The sequence below is a fragment of the Paroedura picta genome, chromosome 3, assembly GCF_049243985.1.
Source record: "Paroedura picta isolate Pp20150507F chromosome 3, Ppicta_v3.0, whole genome shotgun sequence".
NCBI lineage: Eukaryota > Metazoa > Chordata > Lepidosauria > Squamata > Gekkonidae > Paroedura > Paroedura picta.
The window spans coordinates 155639821-155661094 of NC_135371.1; the positions used below are offsets into that span (position 1 = coordinate 155639821).

General features: G+C 47.0%; 1 protein-coding gene across 1 annotated transcript in view; it reads left to right on the top strand.

The window, feature by feature from the left end:
• The window catches only part of ERBB3 (erb-b2 receptor tyrosine kinase 3), a 105046-nt gene that overhangs the window by 68986 nt on the left and 14786 nt on the right, over nt 1-21274 (top strand). Inside the window, exons 6-20 of the mRNA XM_077328842.1 lie at nt 1036-1154; nt 2467-2608; nt 3575-3688; nt 4647-4767; nt 6632-6705; nt 8400-8490; nt 9328-9527; nt 10221-10353; nt 10442-10532; nt 11913-12067; nt 14285-14338; nt 18137-18278; nt 19058-19177; nt 20113-20211; nt 20412-20597. Of these exons, the coding sequence (XP_077184957.1) occupies nt 1036-1154; nt 2467-2608; nt 3575-3688; nt 4647-4767; nt 6632-6705; nt 8400-8490; nt 9328-9527; nt 10221-10353; nt 10442-10532; nt 11913-12067; nt 14285-14338; nt 18137-18278; nt 19058-19177; nt 20113-20211; nt 20412-20597 (1841 nt within the window). The remainder of the gene's footprint in view (nt 1-1035; nt 1155-2466; nt 2609-3574; nt 3689-4646; nt 4768-6631; nt 6706-8399; nt 8491-9327; nt 9528-10220; nt 10354-10441; nt 10533-11912; nt 12068-14284; nt 14339-18136; nt 18279-19057; nt 19178-20112; nt 20212-20411; nt 20598-21274) is intronic.

A 21274-nucleotide genomic window follows, 5' to 3' on the forward strand; every position in this document is an offset into this window, starting at 1 on the left:
GGCACCTGGTTCTTACTCATTGGTGACTCATGATCCAGGCATCTTCCCTCGAGGCAGTACCTGCGCTGCAGAGAGATTATGTTTTCCCATCATTAGTTATTGCTACATTTTGTTTCTGGGGACATGTGTTTCTTCCCCCCCAGGTAGTGCATCCAGTGCATTAATGATGGCTACATAGAATGTGGTTGGATGAAAACAGAGGGCAAAACTGTCCCCTTTCTGTTCTTTGTTTGGGAAGAACAACATAGATTTTCACTGCCTTTTACCTGAGTTTAAATGCCTTTTGGGCTGTTACCCAGTGCCAGTGCGCTTACCAAAAAGCTGTGAGCCATTTTCCTTTTGAAACAAAAATCGCGAATGATTGCAAAGCCTGGTCTTCTAGTTAATTACATTCTGCCATGACTGGAACAACATCTTGACCTAAAAACAACAATGACGTTTGGCTTATTCCCTTGCTATCTTCAAAGTCCTCATTGGTGTAAACCGGGTGCAGCAGCACTCAGTCAGTCTCCTTTTGAAAAAAAAATTGCGAATGGCAGCAAAACCTGGTCCTCCACGATGGGATATCATGTGGCTTGCTTGGAACAGGGGTGCAATGATGATCGTTGTAAGGATCAAATGCCCTCGACTTAAACACCCCATGCTTTTGTAGGCAGGGCCTGTGTTATGGGGTACTAAACATGCAAGTGCCAAGGTTTCCAGAGAATAAACAGAAAGAAATTTCCAAGCTGGCGATGGCAAAAAGCTTTTATTCATTTATAAGATAGTTACCTTTATGGACCTTTGATACTACTAGACCCAAATTATATGGCTTAAAATATAAAGTATAAGGCATATAAAAATATAAGATTTGGGTAGTGGGTTGAAGATTTTGTTTGTATCCCTGAAATGGCTTTTTGCCATTGCCAGCTTGGAAATTTCTTTCTGTTTATTCATCTTCGGCTGACGGGTCGTCTCTGCTTGTACCAAGGTTTACAGAGAAGCAGATTGTGACTGAGCACCTTCTCATCAGTATTTTTTCTCCTCCTGCTGCAGTGACCAAGAGCATATGTGCCCCTCAGTGCAATGGCCGTTGTTTTGGCCCCAATCCGAATGAGTGCTGCCATGATGAGTGCGCCGGAGGTTGCACGGGCCCAAGCAAGACCCAGTGCTTTGTACGTAGCTACTCTCCAAGTCCAGCTTTTGGGGGTGGGGCAGAGGAGAAAACTTTGTGGGTTTGGGATGGGTCAAAGAAAGGGGTGGGAGGGGACCATAGAGAAACTGTGCTTTGAATGCAGGGATACATGAGGCTTGCTCAGGGATCTGGTAGTGGCACCGCATCTCACATTTCTTAACTTTGTTCAGGGTTCAGCCCCATAAATCCTTGAGTGTCCCCTATAATTCCTCGGTGCTTCTATAATGTTTGCATTTCTGAATATCTTAAGGTTGCTACTGTGCTATTCCCTATATATCTATCCTCTTTTTCTTTAGTTCCTGCTGATATACTTGTGGGCTCAGCAGTTACAACACAACCGTCTTCAGCACTTTCAGCTCTTCATTAACACCAGCACCAACCAAACAATGAGCAAGAAACACACGCAACCCAACTGGTCTTTTATACCCTTCAGGCTTCCTGCCAAACAGCCTGATTGGCTCTTAACGGAGCCTTGTGATTGGACTTTAAATGAAGTTCCTCATTGGTTACCACAGACCAGTAGAAGTGGTTGCTGATTGGTTAGCTGACAATCCCTGCAGGAGAACAACCGCAAAGGTTGTTCAATGTCCACGTAGACAACACCTTCATCTGCCAAGTGGCGCAATAATGCCAGCTCTTTTGATACTCCTGATAACGCTTGGTTATGGTCATGCTATCCTTCCCACAATCTAACCCTTTCTGTAGATCCTGGATGCCTTTATCTCTTCTCTCAGTGTTACCTCTTCCCACAGCCAGCCATAATGCCGTCTACTTACTCAAGATGAGCTAATGCCCACTCATTCAACTCCCTAATATCCTTTTATAGCCCTTTTGCGTTGGTAGTTTTCATGGATGCTTTAGGCTGACCCTGCACTGAGCAGGGAGCTGGACTAGATGGCCTGTATGGCCCCTTGCAACTCTACGATTCTATGATTCCTGCAGTCCTGGCTTTTCAGTGGGCTATCTTGGAAGACAAGGGTGGTGATGCAGATGTAGTTTTCCCCCCTGAGCCTGCTAAGAATGTCTCTATGGAATTAGCTCAGGGGCTGGAGTCTCCGAATCCACTCTCTTAATGGCAGAGCTTCCTTCCACCACTAGGAGCCTTCTTCCAATGGGGCAGGCCTTTTCTGTCATTAGCTGAATAGATTTCCAAGATCCATCCCTGTTTTGGTGTGCTGTCATGATCAAGGGGAATCTGGACTGATCAGGGTTGAACATTTGGGATCTTGGTCTGGAAGGCTGAGGTTCCAGGTCTTGTCCATCTTTCTCCAACATCCTTTTTTCAACCCTAGGCTTGCCGGAACTTCAACGACAGCGGGGCCTGTGAGACCCTCTGTCCCCTTCCACTGATCTACAACAAGCTCACTTTCCAGTTGGAGCCCAACCCTGATACCAAATACCAGTATGGTGGCATCTGTGTCAAAAACTGTCCGCGTAAGTTATAGACAGTGCTGATGGCAAAAAGGGAGTAAGTCTCCTTTCTGCACTGAAGCAGGGGCTCTGGTGTGGATTAAATTGCCTTTTCTCCATGGGAAGGTTTGGCCATTATGGCCCTCTGGTGGAAGCAACCAGGCGCATGGGCTGATGTACATAGGAAGAGCCACCAAGCAGAATATATTCCACTGTGACATATATCTTGTTAAGGGTAGTCTTTGGAAGCTGCTATGGGTCGGGCAGGATGCTTCCAGCTTTGCCCCTTCCTCGTGTGTGCACAGAGTTGACTGTGAGTGGAGATGGGTGTGGACTCTGAAGTTCGCTTATTTGTACCACAATTTTCTCCCTAACGAGGACCCCAAGTGGCTTATAGCATCCTTCCCTCCTCCGTTTTCTCCTCACAATAACCCTATGAGGTAGGTTGAGCTGTGAGTGAATAACTGACCCAAGGACACACAGCAAGCTTCCAGCAGAGAGTGGAGACTTGAACCTGGCTCTCCCAGATCCTGGTCCAAAACTCTTAACAATTATACCAAGCTGGCAGGTTTCCCTTGATGATGGAACTGATGAATATCTCCTAATTCTTCACGAGCTCTGTGCTTTATTCTGTCACTCAAACAGGTTTTTAGAAAAGTTTAACTGTTCCCAGATTTGGAGAAGGAGTAAATGCTTTGTGAGGTGTTTTTTTTTTTTAAGTTTGCTTTAATCTGTGAATCCTCACTGGGACCAAGTCAGAATCTAGAAATAGCAATTTCTCTCTCACATGCTGACCTACTAGATCTCCCTCTCCCTTCCAGAGCTGGGTAGAGGTATGAGGGGCAGCCTTGGCTTCCAGCCCAGCCTTAGATCTCTACCCTCCGATTTTCCACTCTCCCTTTCTCTCAAACCTGGAGATGGAGCCCCAGGCCTTGCAGCTCCTGGTTTCTCATCTTTGCCATTCTTCCTTCATTTCCACTTTCCCCACAGACAACTTTGTGGTGGATCAGAGCTCGTGCGTCCGAACTTGCCCGAACGACAAAATGGAAGTGGAAAAACATGACCTAAAGATTTGCGAGCCCTGCGTGGGACTCTGTCCAAAAGGTACGTGAGAGAATCAAGAGCCACAGGGCAGGTGGAACGGAGGACTACCTATGAGCCATGACAGCAGGAGTTTCCTTGCTCTGCGGAACTTGTTCCCGCATTGTTGTTGTTTTATTTCATACTTAAGTACAGAACACATGCCAGCTTGTTACTTGTGAGGGATGAAGTCGCATCCAACCAATCTTTGAAGAATTTATTTATTTATATCTGAATTTATTGACCGCCCCTCCAGCCAGGCCGGCTCGAGGCAGTTTACAATAAAACCCATAAAAACAGAATTAAAGTAACACTAATAGCAGCATAATCCCATCAATTCCCTCCCAAGCCACCAGACCCAATTCCCCAGCCACTAACCAGCCTCGGGAGCGGCTGTCTGCCTAGATGGATGGGCATCCTGGGGACGCTAGAGGAGGAACCCAGATCTTCCTAGCCCTGCCTCAACCAAATGTCTGGCGGAAGAGCTCCATCTTGCATGCCCTGTGGAACTGTGGAAACATTATAGAACTGGAAGGGGTCTTGTAGACTCTCTTCATGGTCCCCAGTGTGGTGCCTGTGGTTGCCATGGCACCTGCAGGTGCTTTTGCAGTTGTCTCCTTGTTTCTTCCCTAGAGCTAAGAGCCACTTTGTTGGGATAGAAGGTGTATCTGCTCAAGAGGCCCAAACACTCTCCAAACTGCTGTTCCTGGGGGACAGGGGGTTTGGAGTAAAGTACTGGCAGAAATCCATTGTGTCCAAGGTCATTCTAGGCAGGATCCGACCCACTGAATGAGTAAAGACTGTCATTTAATAGAAACTCATTCTCCTTGTGATGCTTGGGAGCTCATCTCAGTTGCCCAGAACAGAGGATTGCTTAGTTGCTTCTTGCATTAGCCTCAGGGCAGTGTTGGGGTGTGTGAGATAAGTTGGTATCTTCCATCTCCCTAAAAACTCACACGCACCCCTTGCCCTGCTTCTCCAGCCTGCGAAGGAACTGGGACCGGAAGCAAGTTTCAGACCGTGGATTCCAGCAACATTGACCGTTTTATCAACTGTACCAAGATCTTGGGCAACTTGGACTTCCTTATCACTGGCCTGGAAGGGTAGGCTTGCAGCAATGACAAGGACTAACACTGAGATGCGATTGCTTGTGCTGCGGGGCAGAGCAGAGCAGCAGGGTGGGAGCCACATAGCGGTGGGCCCTATGCAGGATCCCACATGCAACTGTGAGGCAGACATCCCCGGGGAGAAGTGTGATTCGTGACTGACAGCCGTGCAGCCGATAGGATCACCATTCCTGAAGATCTCAGCCAGATTTCTTTGGGCTGCAGATTTGGCTGTTTGGCCTCCGGCCAGAAGGGAAGGTTAGCCACCAGCCAAGTCCACCTCCTTTTGACATCTTCCCTGCCCATTCCCTGGAGCAGATGGTGAGATACCACATGGCTCTCTCTGTTGGCCCTTCCAGAGACAGCTTTCAGTAATTCCAACTTCCCCCGGTGAAGTTGGATTCGCTCCCTGCTCTTCGAATCCCTCCTAGATTGCTGCTTAGCTGATGAAGCCACGATGCTTCAGGAGTCTCCTTCATTCCAATGGTACACCCATGCCACCCCCTAGAACAGCCGCTTTATGAGGGTGGGTTTGGTTTTTAACAAGGGAATCTGGCTGGTCTGAGCAATTTCCCCCATGAAATACTGGTTGGCACTTTTAGTAGTACAATGGGTGCTTTAGTGCAGGGGTAATCAACCTGTGGTCCTCCAGATGTCCATGGACTGCAATTCCCATGAGCCCCTGCCAGCAAATGCTGGCAGGGGCTCATGGGAATTGTAGTCCATGGACATCTGGAGGCCCACAGGTTGACTACCCCTGCTTTAGTGTACAGATATTTATGAAACAGGATTGGGCCTTCCTTGGGGGTCAAGTGGGGCAGTCACCTCTGACAGTGGATTTGGGGAGCTGTGGCAATGTGCCACCTACCTGCCACTACTCTCCCGACCTGCCCAAGCACTCCTCTCTGTCACATCTGCTTGCACCTGAGAGGTAGAGCCGGTTGTCCCTTTGGCTGTACTCCTCTTTTTAAAAATTGTGTGGCACAAACACACTTCCTTCATTTGCAAGGGGTTGAAAGCCATTTTGGCTGCCTGGTCATTCCAAGTTGGCCAAACTGTGTCTTTGTCCGTACAAAAGGGCAGAATCTTGTGCGAAACTGGCAAGTCATTTGGGGAGAGCATGGCAGGCTGCACTGTTTTTAAAGAGGGCTGGGGGGGAGGGAATTCCCGGAGGAGGATTTGTTCTAGCTTCCAGGGAAGGGGGCAGTGGAGGTGGCGGGAGGACGAAGTGGTGGAGGCAGTGGCAGCAACAAGTGGCCCCAGGCGCCAAAAATGGATTGAGCCCGCTCTTTGTTTCCTATTGAGCACAATGCTCTCTTTCTAATATTCTCCTCTGTTTTTTTTTCATGATGTCAGCAGCAGTAGAAGAGAGTTAACCTTACATACTCTTCTTACCCTCCTCCCCCAAGTACAATAACCTCCCATAACCACATTGCAGTGAGCACGGATTCAGGACTTGTTACTAAAGTTCCTCCATTCATTGGTGCAAATCCAAACTGACCATTCCATCGGAGCAGTTTTTGGGTGGGGAAGGGGGAAAACGGAGATTCGTGGATCCTGCCCTGCTTTTGCTAAGCCATACGAATATACAAATTCCTTTGAGCAGAGTATTATGCGCCCCGTTGTTGATCCCTGCTTTGTAATAGCTAGTATAGATTTCTCTGTGCTTTTTATGGATCAGCCACTGAAGGCTGCTACAGAAATGCCTGCTAGTGCTGGTGCCCATTTCTCCTCAAATGCTGGCTGCCAGTTACATTCTGGCAAGCGATTGCTTTTTAAAGCCCCATGCAGCCTCAATCCTCTGCCCTGTCCCCTGGTGGCCCTAAGCCTGGCTCTGACCTTCCCTGTTTCCTGCCTACAGGGACCCGTGGCATAACATAACTGCACTGGACCCAGAAAAACTCAACATCTTCCGGACAGTACGAGAGATCACAGGTGAGCTTGGGGTGCGAGGAGCTCTACATGACAGGATACGTGGGACTGAGGGTTGAATAACAGGGTGTGAGATTCATGGCTGTTCAGATGGCAGTGCTGTTCCCCCTAGAGCAGAGGTTGTCTCCCCAGATGTCCACGGATGACGATTAACCTGCTGGCAGGGGCTCACTGTAATTGTCATCCATGAACATCTGGAGAGCCACAGTTTGGCCACCCCTGCCCTAGAGATAGGAATGATGACAGTTCCCCTTGACTTACTGCAGTCCTCCCCTTATGGCTTGCGTTGTGGGGCTTCCATTGCCTGCAAGAGCATCTTTCTTCAGAATGTCATTTTTAAGAGTGTCTTCCAAGCCAGGATTGTGATTGTTTTCTAATTCTGTGCAAATACGAGGCAGGGGGAGGGAATCACAACATGTGGAATTTAACTTTATTTACATGCATGGATGGCACACGCAGGCCCTATCCTGACTTCTGTTAAGGAGGTCACAGCAGTGTACATGGTCCTCCACTATGTTTTGCCCTCACAACGACCTTGCAAAGTAGATAGAGGGAGACTGGCTTGTGGCTGAAGTTCAGCCAGTCTTATAGCCGAGTGGGCCTTTGAGTCTAGTCTGATACGCTAAACAGCACACTGTGCTGTTTTTGGCCTTTATTGGCTGTGATGAGAGGCTTGCAGGAAGGAGTGGCCTGTAGCACAAGAGCCAGTTCAAGGATTTGTGGGTCCCCAGCAGGGTACAATTGCAGCAGGAGCAGCATGACTGGGACCCCCACAGTGGAAAGGGGTGCCACTCCAAGTGTCAAAGAGGGAAAAGGGGGAAGAAGAGACGCTACAGCATTGATCAATGGGGAGGAAAGTACTGTGTGGGGCCCACTATATTATGGTGACTGTCTGTATACATGTATTGTTGGAATAGGCAAGATCTGCAGTGTGCAGAATATAATGGGTGTCCTGAAGGGGGCATCGGAGGAAATGTATATTTAGCATAGCTTAGATAGGAACTTCTTGACAATTTTCAAATTATTTTCTCCTGTGTTCTGATTGGCTCATCAGGATACTTCCTGATTTTTTAGCACACTTTCCCCTACTTCCTTCTAGAGTAGCAGTTGCTAACTAGACAGAATGATGGCAGACAACAGCTAGATAGATAGTTAGGTCTCTCTCTCTCTCTCTCTCTCTCTCTCTCTCTCTCTCTCTCTCTCTCTCTCTCTCTCTTGTTTCTATCTTCCAAATAAAATTATGTTATTCTTTAAGCAGCCTGGTGCTTTGTTCTGTCTGCATTTTCAAACTCTGCCAACATGTATACAATAACTAAGAAAAGACAACAAATTAGGAAGAGAATGTAGGCGTCGTTCAGGGATTGCTAGACAAAGATTGAAATCTGTCTCCTTGCTCACTTGGGAAATGCTTCTAGGCCCCACTTTCCTATCATGATTGGCTGGAATTGGACTGAGATCTGGGAGTAGCAGGAGCAGCAGAGGGAGTCAAGGCAGACAGGAGTGCTGGCAGGAAAGGGTGCTGGCAGGACATTGGCACGGGGCTGCTTGGGGAGGATGGCATCCTCTTCAGAAGGAAGTGATGAAATTCATACCCAAGGCTCTGAACCTGGGCAGCAGCCCAGAGACCACGAGGGGTGGGACGGTGGGTGGCGGGACCAAGGGGTCGGAAATCATTGGCCTTCTGTTCTTGCTTCCAGGCTACCTGAACATCCAGTCGTGGCCCAAACACATGAACGACTTCAGCGTCTTCTCCAACCTGGTCACCATTGGTGGCCGCAGCCTCTATAAGTAAGGGCGGCTCTCTTGTCCAATCCCCTTTGCCTTGCTCCTGTGTCAGGGAAGGCCTTAGGGCCTCCTTCTGTCTTCCGAGGGATGTTGATGAGCCACTCACTCAGAACATCTGCCGTGGAGCAGCAAGCAAGCCGCAAACTCCAGCAAAGGCTGAAAGACACAGAGGAAGTAGTGGATACTCTGAAATCTGGCCCCTCACCCACACGCACAAACGTTTCCCTATGCCAAGCATTCTCATCCAGAGTTTTGTGAAACCCTGGGGCTTCTTGATGGCCCTGGCAGGGTTTCCTGAACGGTTGGGAGTTAATTATTTTTATATATTATTAAAATGTGTTAAAACATTTGTCGGGTGACATGACCATGTTCACACACCCCCCCCCAAACAAAATGGCCAGTGATGGGCCTGGACGGAGTGGGAAGGGAAGGGACCTTGGGTGGGCATATGCATTACAGTTGTGCACTTCAAGTGCCAAAGCAGCCGTTCCAGCCCGAGGCGCACAACCATTAGTGATGATTCCCAAACATATTCTGCATGATGATCGCACCACTTCTGGGATTTCTTGAAGCCTGAAGAATGTTTCAGAGGTTTCTCAAAAGTCAAAAAATAGAGAAAGGCAGACATATATGGCGTATCTGGATTGGACTTCTCTATCTGGACCTTGGTCTGATAGCTGCCCCTTCCTTTTGTACAGGGCAGAGAGGTTTGCTGTCCTAAATCCTTCCAAAATATGGGAGGGGTGGGTGGGAATCTGTTGCTTCTCTGCTTTCCCACCCATACAGCCGTAGCTCCGCTCCTTTCTCCTGAGGCCTGACTCTCGCGTTTGTTTTTCCTAGCCGGGGTTTTTCACTGCTGATCATGAAGAACATGAATGTGACCTCATTGGGCTTCCGCTCACTTCGACAGATCAGTGCCGGCAAGGTCTACATCACAGAGAACCAGCAGCTTTGCTATCACCACACCATCCACTGGGATGTGCTCTCACGCCGGCGCTCAGACCTTGACATCCGGCTTAATAAGCCCCCTGACAATTGCCGTGAGTGTGGGGCTGGCAGGAAAAGGATGAGTAGTCTTGGGGCTGGAACACCAAGAGCAGATAATGCCTGCAGAATGTGGATTATGTGCATGCTACTTGTTACTATGGATAACCATAGAATCAGAGAGTTGGAAGGGGCCATACAGGCCATCTAGTCCAACCCCCTGCTCAATGCAGGATCCGTGTAAAGCATCCATGACAAGCATCTACCTAGCCATTGCTTCAAGACTGCCAGTGAAGAGGAGCTCACCACCTCCTTAGGCAGCCAATTCCACTGCTGAGCTAGCCTGACGGTGAATGCTTCATCCCTGATATCTAACTGGTACCATTCTACACATAGTTTAAAGCCATTATTGCAGGTCCCATCCTCTGCTGCCAATAGAATCATGATAGCAGGCTGGTGATTCTAGGAAACAACTCCAGATGCACCCATGGGATTGAGGGTAGAAAAACCCTTAAAGTAGGAACGTTCTGTTTTTGTAGCTTGGCCACCGATGGGTCAAGGGGATGAGAACTGGGTTTAGGGGCCTCTAAGAAGGAAAGATTGAAGGCCCTGAGCCTTCGGGGAGGGTGGTATATAAATTGAATGAATGAATGAATGAATGAATGAATGAATGAATGAATGAATGAATGAATGAAGTCTCCAGTATAAGATGGGGCCTGACTGTGATCCAATTTCTATTTTTCTCCTAGGACAAGAAGGAAAGACCTGTGATCCCCTTTGCTCGGACAACGGCTGTTGGGGGCCCGGCCCGGACCAATGTGTCTCTTGCCGCAACTACAGCCGCGAAGGAACCTGCGTTGACTCCTGTAGCTTCTACGAAGGGTAATAATGGCTCCCCCTTCTCCTTCTCCCTCTGATTCCAGCCTGGCTTCCAGGTTTTCATGTCTCCCCTCTTCTGTGGTGAATTTAGGGAGGTTCGAGAATTTCTGCAGGAGGGTGCGTGTTTCCCGTGCCATCCGCAGTGCCAGAAGATCGACAGAGACCTAACCTGCAGCGGATCGGTATGGCAGTGCCTTGGAGCTAGGCGTGGGGTGGGGTTTGGCAACCCTTTTTTCCTGCATTTGTTGAAACATAGTTTTACTTTGGCGTAAACTCACAGGAATAAACATTCAGAATAATGTAAAACAACCGTTATTTAGCTTTCCACACTAGCGATATTGTTCAGATTTGCATTTTTAAACTTTTAAACTTTTTGATCATTTTCCACACTCAAATTGGCTTCTCCAGGCGCAGTCCCTAGTTGTCCCCTCAGTTGCCCCGCAGCAAAGTAATCCCCCCAAAACTTTTTTTCACCTTTTCAAGCAGGGTCTAACAGGGTCTAATTTGGGGCTGCCGAATGCGGAAATGCATGCAATCAGGTTTTTCCCTGCACTCTCCATTTTAAGTCATTCTGAGTGTCGGACTAGGTCTAGGACTCATGCTCTCTTGGTCTGCCCTAATTTCTAGGGTTGTTGAGAGGGGAAATTGGAGGAGGAGAGGACCATATGAATCTCTCTGAGCTCCTACAAGGATGGGCAAGATAAACATGTGACAGAAAAATGCTATATCCACTATGCCAGGGGTGGCCAAATTGTGCCTTTCCAGATATCCATGGATTTATGGGAATGGGCTCATGGGAATTGTAGTCCATGGACATCGCAGTTTGGCTACCCCTGCTTTATGCCATGCTGGCTCTCAAAGTGCACATCTTCTCCACTCCTCCTTGAGTCTTTTTTTGATGCTGCTGTTGCCAGCAAAGCCCTGAGCCAGGCAACATCCCTTGGAACGCATGCTACAAATAGCTGTGTTAGAAGCCTCCGGATGAATGCTGAGCCCTGGCCCTCCTCTGCAAAACTTCCCCTGCCCACAACTGCAGGAGCGAAATAGCAGCGGGCGTCCAGCTCATCTCTCCTCCCCTGACCTTCACACTAACAACTTAATGAAAGCCATTAAAAAAGCCCTTTTATGTAAAATCAAATGAAACAATTAAAAACTGGATGACTTGCTGCCCTTCTCCCTGGTGTTGGTATAGCTTTTGGAGAGAAGGAGCCACCCTCGGGTATTGCTAAAAGGCCTTGCTGTTGACCCTTGAGCTCTTACCCCCTTTTGCCCGAGTCCGGCACCACTCTAGGGAGTAGCTTTGTAGAGAGAGCCCTGGAAACTTAAGGCTGCGTTTTTGGAAGGCTGGTTTAAGGACAGTCTAATAGACTGAGAACCAACAAAAAGGACACAGAACCCGGCGTGCGTGCTGATAAGTCCTGCCACATTCCACGGGGAGGTGGCATCATCCTGGGAGCCTATGAAATCCCGGATATTTCCTCCTGGGTCTTTCTTCTCCTGTATCCATGTTGTATGCAGTGCCGTGAATTCTCCAGTGAGCCGCCCCATGTTTTACTCCTCAGGGTGCCGATGCCTGTGTACAGTGTGCTAACTACAAGGACGGACCACACTGTGTGGAGCGCTGCCCCGAGGGCATCGTAGGGGAGAAGGGGCTTATCTTCAAGTACCCAGATGCCAACAGGGAGTGCTGGCCGTGCCATGAGAATTGCACGCAAGGGTAAGGCTCAAAATCAGGGGGTTAGTGATAAGAGCCGTTCCAATAGTGTTTACTACTGTTTCTCAACCAGTTGTCACTCAATTATTTTGCATGTTAACATAATAAAATACAGACAATGCAGACAAAAGAACATTTCCCTCCCCCCCTGTGGAAATGACAGGGGTAGCAACCTTGACAGTCATTGTGGTGTCGTGGGTACAGAGTGGGAGATTCTAATCTGGAGAACTGGGTTTGATTCCCCACTCCTCCTCCACGTACAGCCATCTTGGGTGACCTGGGACCAGTCACAGTTCTCTCAGAACTCCTTGTAGAACAGTTCTCGTAGAGCTCTCTGAGCTCCAACTACCTCACAAGGTGTCTGTTTGGGGAGAGGAATGTATTTGTAAGCCGTTTTGGGACTTCTTTGGGTAGTGAAAAAGTGGGGTATATAAAGCCAACTCTTCTTCTTTAACAAGATGCTGGCAGACCAAATAGCAATGGAAGGGCGGGGGATGTGGATTGTACTTGGCCAGACACATTTGCAACAGGCCAACCTCTTGGCAGTTCACCTTGGCTTGGCTGGTAGCCGTGCATCTCTGGGAGGCAATGATGGGCATGAGCCATGCTTTTTGCTTTCTCCCCATTGTGCTGTCCGTGCCTCTGTCACTAGGGCAGAGACGTGGCTCTCAGGGCCAAGCTAAATAGTCGACTGTACTGTTGTTGCCCTGAGTGCCAGGGGTTGCCAAACCCTGCAATAAAAGAAGAGGAAAGATACAAACAGGAAAACTAACCATGTGTTTTTCAACGGCTCTGAAAGATTCATAGTGTTCTGGTTTCCTTTAAATGTGGGCGAAGAAGAGAACCAGCGATCCACAGACAGAGTGTGTATATTCCCACAAACCAGAGATCCAGGGTCCTATTGATCTGTGTAATGTCTAAACCACTTTCTGAAAAGCCCTGTTCATATGTTAGAGCGAATGCATGTTTAAGCCATGTATCGTGTACACTTGATTGTTTATATGTACATTAACTAATTCTCATGTTCAACCCATGTACAGCTGATCTTGGTTCTTGCTTTCGTTTCTTTAGTGAACACACATTGGCTGTTTACACAGGGTGTACGTATATTCACTGTAGACTCTGAACAGGCCTATTGTGACACAGGTTACAAGGGCAGGGGGACGCAGGAGGGAGGACAGTTTGACATTGTCAAGAGATAGAATTTCCAAGTTAGAATTTCTTACCAGGTTAGGACCAAGCTGACCATCTGTGGTTGGTGTTCTGGCCTAGGCAGAAGGGATGTACCAAAAGCATAATGATGGGATTTTTAAGAAGCCGCTGGAGTATTATCACAGATTTATTTTATTTTATTTTATTTTATTTTATTTTATTTTATTTTATTTTATTTTATTTTATTTTATTTTATTTTATTTTATTTTATTTTATTTTATTTTATTTTATTTTATTTTATTTTATTTTATTTTATTTTATTTTATTTTATTTTATTTTATTTTATTTTATTTTATTTTATTTTATTTTTAATATTTATATCCCACCTCTCCCAGCAACTGCCGGCTTGAGGCAGCTCAGAATAAGACAATTAAAACAAGAATCCAGTATCAACAATAAAACATCCCCTGCCCCAATTAAAACAACCTAATATTAAAACACCATCAACAGCAAGATGGCGGAAACAACACAAAAGGACCCCATTTCCGGCCACCATTTCCTATCACAGCTCTCATGTGGTGAGATCTTCCATAGCAACCAACTATAGATAGCACCTGGTTCAGATTCTTTGATCAGGACTCAGATCAGGACTTTCCAAACATGAAGAGTTTTTCTGCACTGGGGGAGGCGGGGGGAGTGACAAACAAGGGAAGCGACACAATCTAGATTGAAGACAAAGTAGGATGCCTTCTAGAACTGAAAGAGCAGAATGTTTCAGCCCTGTCTGCCCAAATTCACAACTTGGAATCCAATAGTTTCCAGACTATCTACAGGAGTTGGAAACCAGTACATGTGGCTTCTATTTTTCTCCCTCCTGCAAGATTACCTAGGAGATAACTTTCAGGGCCATCCTAAACAGACTTATCCCCGTCTGTCCTGGGCGTAGGAGAATCTAACTCCGTTTAGGATGGCTCTGTTGAATTTCTGCTTCTCATGGACTCTGGATGTCATGCAAGAGGTAGATTTTCTCGGCCTCCTAAGATAATTGTTTGGTTCTGTTTCCTATAGGTGTGATGGTCCACATCTTGAAAATTGCTTCATGGAGCATCTGCCTGTTGTCAGGTATGTGCTGAGATCCTCCTAATGCGAGGAGCATTGTAAGAATTCTTTATGAATGGAATGTCCCTCTCTGGCCAAATTCCAAATGCCAGAAAGAGGCTTTGTCCCAGAAGGACTGTAGAAAATAGGATGCAGTTGTAGCCCTAAGTTGAGAAAACTGAAAAGGGTCACACATAGAATGAGCCAGCTTGGTGTAGTGGTAGTTAGGAGCATGGACTTCTAATCTGGCGAGCCTGGTTTAATTCCCCGCTCCCCCACATGCAGCCAGCTGGGTGACCTTTGGCTCACCACAGCACTGGTAAAGCTGTTCAGACCAAGCAGTAATATCAGGGCTCTCTCAGCCTCACTTACCTCTCAGAGTGTCTATTGTGGGGGGAGGAAAGGGAAGGTAAATGTAAGCTGCTTTGAGATTCCTAGTTGAGAAAAGCAGCATATGAGAGCCAATTCTGAATGATGTAATGATCTTTTGTCATCTTTTGCATTCAAAGATGTTATGAAAACATTCTTAAAATGTGAACCACTGTTACTATCACTGGCTCAGGCCATGGTCTCCTTTCCCCCTTGCAGTAGGCCCTTCCGCCTGCGGAAGAAAGAGGAAGGGGACTTTCACTTGCTCCCTTTTCTCTGCATCCCCCATTGTATTGCTGGAGGGACCCACTGATTCAGCGGGGTCATAGAAGACTGCAGGGGAGATGGGAGAAGCTGCCTCTGGCATCTAATGTAGGCTTTTTCAACTAGGGTTTCATGAAATTCTTGGGAATTCTCTGGGAATTCTTGATGGCCCTGGAAGGGTTTCCTGCAGGGGTGGGAATTAATTTGTCATATATTTTTAAAATTGGTTGAACATATACTTGGGTTGTAAGGACCCATTTGGTCATGGTGACCCTCCTCCCAAAATGGCCCATGATGGGCCTGGAGGGGGTGAGAGGGATAGCCCCAATCAGGTCTAAGAAGGAAGAGGGGGGGATTGGATGTGCCTGGGTAGGGTGTGTGCACACAGTTATGCTTCCCAACCATCTTCTGCATGAACATGCCACTGCTGGGGTTTCTTGATGCCTGAAGAATGTTTCAGGGGGTTCTCAACGCTAAAAAAGTTGAGAAAGGCTGAATGGATTATCAGCTCAGGTTCTAAGGTGCTATTGACTTGTCCAGTTGGAGCGGGACTATAGTCCATTGCAGGATGCTTCCGAGTATTAAAGTCCTTTCACTCCCCTCATTAAGATCTGCATCATATAAATGGAGGGATTTAATCCAAGCAACGGTATTCGTGCTCCTGCCCCCGGCCTCCCTATGAGTTCCCAGCCAAGGGGCACCTGTTCTGAGTTGCTTTTCCAAGCCTTAACTGCACTTGGGGCCTGAACCCTCTCCAGGCTGTTTCCGGATTCCGATACTGGAGCATTAAGGGTACTGGCTGCCAAAGTCTACCCAGGCCAAGGCAGGGAAACTGGCCAAGCCCACAGCCTTCCTATCCCCCCCCATACACACACTCTATAAGCTTGTTACATCTTGTTGCATTTTTACTGCCTTACCACTTAAAGCCAGGCCCTTCTGTAAACAAAGGTTGTATACTTTCTCCAGCGTAGCATTGAATCTCAGGCAGGAGAGAGACAATAACTTAACTGTAGATCAGTGGCATGCTCCTGGCACATCCAATCCCCCCCCCTCCCTCCTTAGACCCGATTGGGGCTATCCCTCTGATTCTGCCCTACATTCATTTTCATTCCATTCAGGAAATCTCCCTCCCACCAATGCCAGTTTGCCTTGAGGTCCTCGTGGGCGGCATGAATGGAGGGCAGGGTAACTGCAGGCCCTTGCCTGTTGCCGGAGGGCGTGGATCCTTACACTTTGATCTCCTTCCCGCCCTTACAAGGTGCAGGAAGTTCCCACCAACATGTAGAAAGTTCGTAATTTCCCGCCCCTCTCTTCCCTAAAGCCGCTAATGCAAACGAGGCCAGGCATCTGTCATGAGTGTGGCAGGCGGAAGGAGAAGGTTGTTCAGGAATGGCCAAGCTGGGCGTTTAGCATTTGCTTGGGAAGTTGATCCTACAGTTATGGGGGCTCCCCTCTTTGGTCAGGAGGCAGATTTAGCTTGGCTGGCATTCCCATGGGTGACAGCAGGAATGTAAATCTTCAAAGCAGATTAGTGAACAAAATTGCTTTAATCGTCAGCATACTCAAACAACAGAAGTCAAAGTCAGACTTGTACAAGTTACAGGCTGAGTTTTGCTGTATCTTTCCTCCGTGACAATTAACTACAAAAGAACAAAGGAAACAAGCCATAAATGCTTGTTTTTTTACAAAGTTATGAGGCAGCAGTCATATACAAAGAGGTTATAGCTCAGCAATCAGGCTTACAAGAGTTCAACGAATGAACAAGGGTCCCAACACTCTGAGCCCTTCAGGAACGTACTTGGGGAAACCCTCTAGAAACATTCGAAAAAACTGAGTTAACCTTTGGATTATACTGCTGAAGAGAAATTGCATAATACAGTTAAAGGGACATACTCTAAAAGCACTAAAAGAGTAAGGGGACAGAGTCATAAGTGTATTATGCAAGGATATAAATTCAGACAACTTATAAAAAACTAGCCATATCCCACATGGAATTGAGGACCCCCCCTCCTCAGAAAGAGGGTCGACTCTAAAATGGCATTCTGAAATATCCAAAATTTTAATATCAATGGTAAATCTGCAGGTGGAACATCTAAGACAGGGGTAGTCAACCTGTGCTCCTCCAGATGTCCATGGACAACAATTCCCATGAGCCCCTTGCTGGCCTTTGGCTCAGGGGCTCATGGGAATTGTAGTCCATGGACATCTGGAGGAGCACAGGTTGACTACCCGTGATCTAAAGCATCTATAATGTGGACCATTATAGATGCCTAGAGGATCCATCTGAAAATGTATCCCTGATATTAAAGTTTAAATTTTAGCTAAATTTCTGTAGTAACTGCCGTACCACACCAATTACATATCTGATCGAATGCCTGTGTTGGTTGAGATATTTAGGAGTAAGTGAAAGATATGTTTGCACCCGAATTTGTGAACCTAGATCTTGCTTTCGGAACAAGCAGAGATGCCCCCCTAGTGAGCCATTTTATTGATATAGGGCTTTCTGAAAATGTTTTAAAATTCTGTCATTTATGTTTTCAAACCTCGTTTTTATAATAAGAAGGATGTTAAAACAGCACCCCTGCAAAAATAAGCTTTTTAAATTCACAGACTGGGGACCCTCTTTATATCCCTGCCTGGGTGGGACAGGCATAGGGTTGCCAAACTCCAGGTGGTGACTGGAGATCTCCTGGGATTACATCTGATCTCTTTTTATCCAGGTGATAAAAAGCTGTTCACCTGGTGGAAATGGATGCTGAGGAAGGTGGGCTCCATAGTATTATACCCCACTGAATTCCCCAAACCCTGCCCAGGGCCTTTTTAGCCTCGGCCCCGGATGGGTGGGATATGCTTTGCCTGGGGAGAGCAGGTCCTCCTGGATTTTTAATAGTTCTGGAGGGCCTGTAAGTCAGAGCTGTTCCGCCATGGTCACGAAATTAACACCAACAAAACACTGCCCTCCCTACCTGAAGCAGAGTGTCACCTAAAGAAACCTGCCAAACATCCCCCTCCCAGAGGTCTTCTAACTGAAGTGAGATGGCGGCTTTTAAACTCAATTTAATTGCAACGCTTAATTTACATTTATTTAATTGATGTTATTGACTGTATTGTTATATTTTGATGCTACCCGCCCTGAGCCTATGGGGAAGGGCAGGCTATAAATTAAAGCCATAATGATGATTATCCCAGGAAAGCCCCGACGGTGATTGCGGTGATGGTGGTGTGCTGCCTCTTCATCTTTTGCTCCTGCGTTTTGCTCACTTTCCTCTACTGCCGGGGCAAGAAGATTCAGAAGAAGCGAGCCATGCGCAGATACTTGGAGAGAGGAGAGGTGAGACTTCGCAAGGCTTCTATGTTTGGGCCACTGGTCTGGTTCCATCAGGCCTTGACCAAGTGTCATTTGCATCTGTTACTCAAGACTCAGATCACACGTCTCAGGAATGAGGAGGGATTTTGGCTCAGTGGGAGAAGTTCTGCTTGGTATGCAGAAGGCGCCGGGTCCAACCTCCGGCATCTCCTGATGAAGTGAAAGACCTCAACCTGAAACCCTGGAGAGTTGCTGCCAGCTATAGTAGACAACATTGACCTGATTCAGTGTGAGGCAGCTTCATGTGTTCATGTGAACCAAATATACTCCAGTGCAAGGACCAGGGACTCTGTCAAGCTGAGCAGGTGGAATGCCTGAAGTAGGATGAGTTTAGCTATTTTTGCTTGTAGGTTTGCAGAAACAGTGGGCTAAGGTTGTTGAGCAGGAGGTGGTGACACAATATTTTGAACTGACATCGCATCATAGAGAATGAAGAGACATTTACCAAGCCTCATTAGCATCTTTGGGAGTTCACGGTGCCTGTTCAAAGAATTTGACAGAACTAGAAAAGTTTCCTTTGTAAGAAATTTTTAGCTATGTTGAGAGTAGGAAGACTGACCCCATACTGGTCTCTTGGTAGCTGTTGGGAATATTTGCAAACAAACCCAGAACAGAACATGAGGGGGGAAATATCAATAATACTACAAAGTCATAGAGGGGCGGGTGAGATGTAAGGCACCTGTCAAATTGGGATTCTTAGGAGGAGAAGGTAAAATCAGCTTCTCTCCAATTTGTTCCTGTAGAGTCTGGAGCCCCTTGATCCCAGTGAGAAAGCCAATAAAGTCCTAGCCCGAATCTTCAAGGAGACAGAGTTGAAGAAGCTGAAAGTTCTGGGATCAGGAGTGTTTGGCACGGTGCACAAGGTAAGTCTGAGTCCTGGAAGAAATTATGTATGTTCCTTAAACGTACATCTGATCATCTCAACCTACAGGATACAGGGACAGAGAGCTGGTGTGGTTTCTGTAGCCATGGGTTCAGAACCAGGTGGTTATATCTGGGTTGGGTGAAATGGATGACCTTGCCTTTGGAGGATGATGTAAATGGATTAAGTGATTTTAGTCTGTTTCACCCAAATGATTTTTCTAAGGCTGGGGTAGATAGCTTCTTCAGCCTGGAAGGACATGTCCTCCTCAGCTAATATGCTCCTTGGGGGGGGGGGGGGGCTGTGTAATCATTTATACAAGTTGCATGATGGGCCAGAGGTAGCACCTCAGGCACTGCTCTGACCAGTACAGACTCAGCAACTCATTCATGCTGCTGTGATGACCCATAATCCCCTGGGGTCCTACCATTTTGTGCTGGTAGGAGTGTTGGCTGGCTGGAAAGTCGGCTTGGCCTTTCCAGGCCATCATTGCTCCTTGGGTGAAGTTACACAAGAACAATACTGGGCAGGCACCATTGGAAAGATGGACAAATGTGGACCACTAGTTGACCATCACTGCTAAGTGGTTCAGATCAGATTTATTAACATGGTCAGAAACCAGCAAACAAAGTACATTTGATCATGAATGTAGAACAGATAAAAAGGGCAACAGCAATAATAAGATATAGCAGTACGGCAAAACATTACAATTATCCAATGGTTATGAATTCAACAGATGTGAATCTTTTCCTTCTTCCTTCATCTTTTTGTGGGGAGGGAGAACCATTATAGACACAAAATAGCCTCACTCGTGTTTGTTCCTGTTGGACATGTGTAAGAATACGATTCCCAGTGTTTCCTCGGCAGTTAAGGGTTTATGAATGGCTCATTGTGCAAGAATATGGTTCATCTCCCTCTGGCTTTCTTTTCCATCAGGGGGTCTGGATCCCAGATGGAGATTCCATCAAGATTCCTGTGAGCATCAAAGTTATCCAGGATCCAAGCGGACGGCAGACATTCCATGCGGTCACTGAGGTAGGTACCCTTGCCAAACCCCGTGACCCCCCCCCCCCCAACTTTCCTTCTCAGAAAGCAGCACTTCCTCAAGTTTCATATCACAGTTCTGCCAGGACCTTCTGTCTTTGGTGCAACTCTGTGTCAATGGATATTTTGGTCCTGATAACGTGATTTATTAATTTTCCCCGTTTTGCTTCCGATGTTTTGAATATTTACAGCACATGTTGGCCATAGGAAGCCTGGATCATGCTTACATCATCCGGCTCTTAGGCATCTGTCCTGGGACCCAGCTTCAGTTGGTGACCCAGCTCCTACCCCTGGGCTCTCTCCTGGAATACATCCGCAAAAACAAGGATGCTATCGGACCCCAGCTGATGCTTAACTGGTGTGTACAGATTGCCAAGGTCAGTACGAGTTTTGCAGAAGAATATCAGAGGGATAGGAATTGTCTGAAACTGGAGATTTTCTACCCTAGATTGTTTTCCAGGTGAATGAAAGCTTTCTATCCAGCTCTCTCATGCTCTGTCGACAATAATAAAAATGACAGCTAATCTAAAAGGTGCAACTGAATTATCTCCACATTAAGACTAACACGACTAAGCTTCAGTGCTTTCCCCTTTTCCTTTTCCTCTCACTTAACATTTCTGATGTATTCAGAAAGCATTGAGAAGAATCCATGCAGTTCCTCATTTATTTTATTTTATTGATTTGATTTGATTTCTATACCGACCTTCCCTATGGCTCAGGGCGGTTTACATACAACATCATAGGGGATACATGGAACAAGTCAACATACAACATAGTCAATATACAACAATAACAACCCAACAGAGATTCTAAACAACAACTTCAGTGGTCCCAACAATAACAACATACAAGCTAAACTCCCTAGAGAGATCAGGCTGCTTCAGGCCATGGAGGGGATGTCAGAGGTAGGGGGGACCTGTGGTTGGTCTCAGGCAAATGCCTGGTGGAGGAGCTCCCTTTTGCAGGCCCTGTGGAACTGTGGGCGTTCAGGCAGGGCCCTGATCTCTTGAGGGAGCTCATTCCACCAGGTGGGGGCCAGGATGGAAAAAGCTCT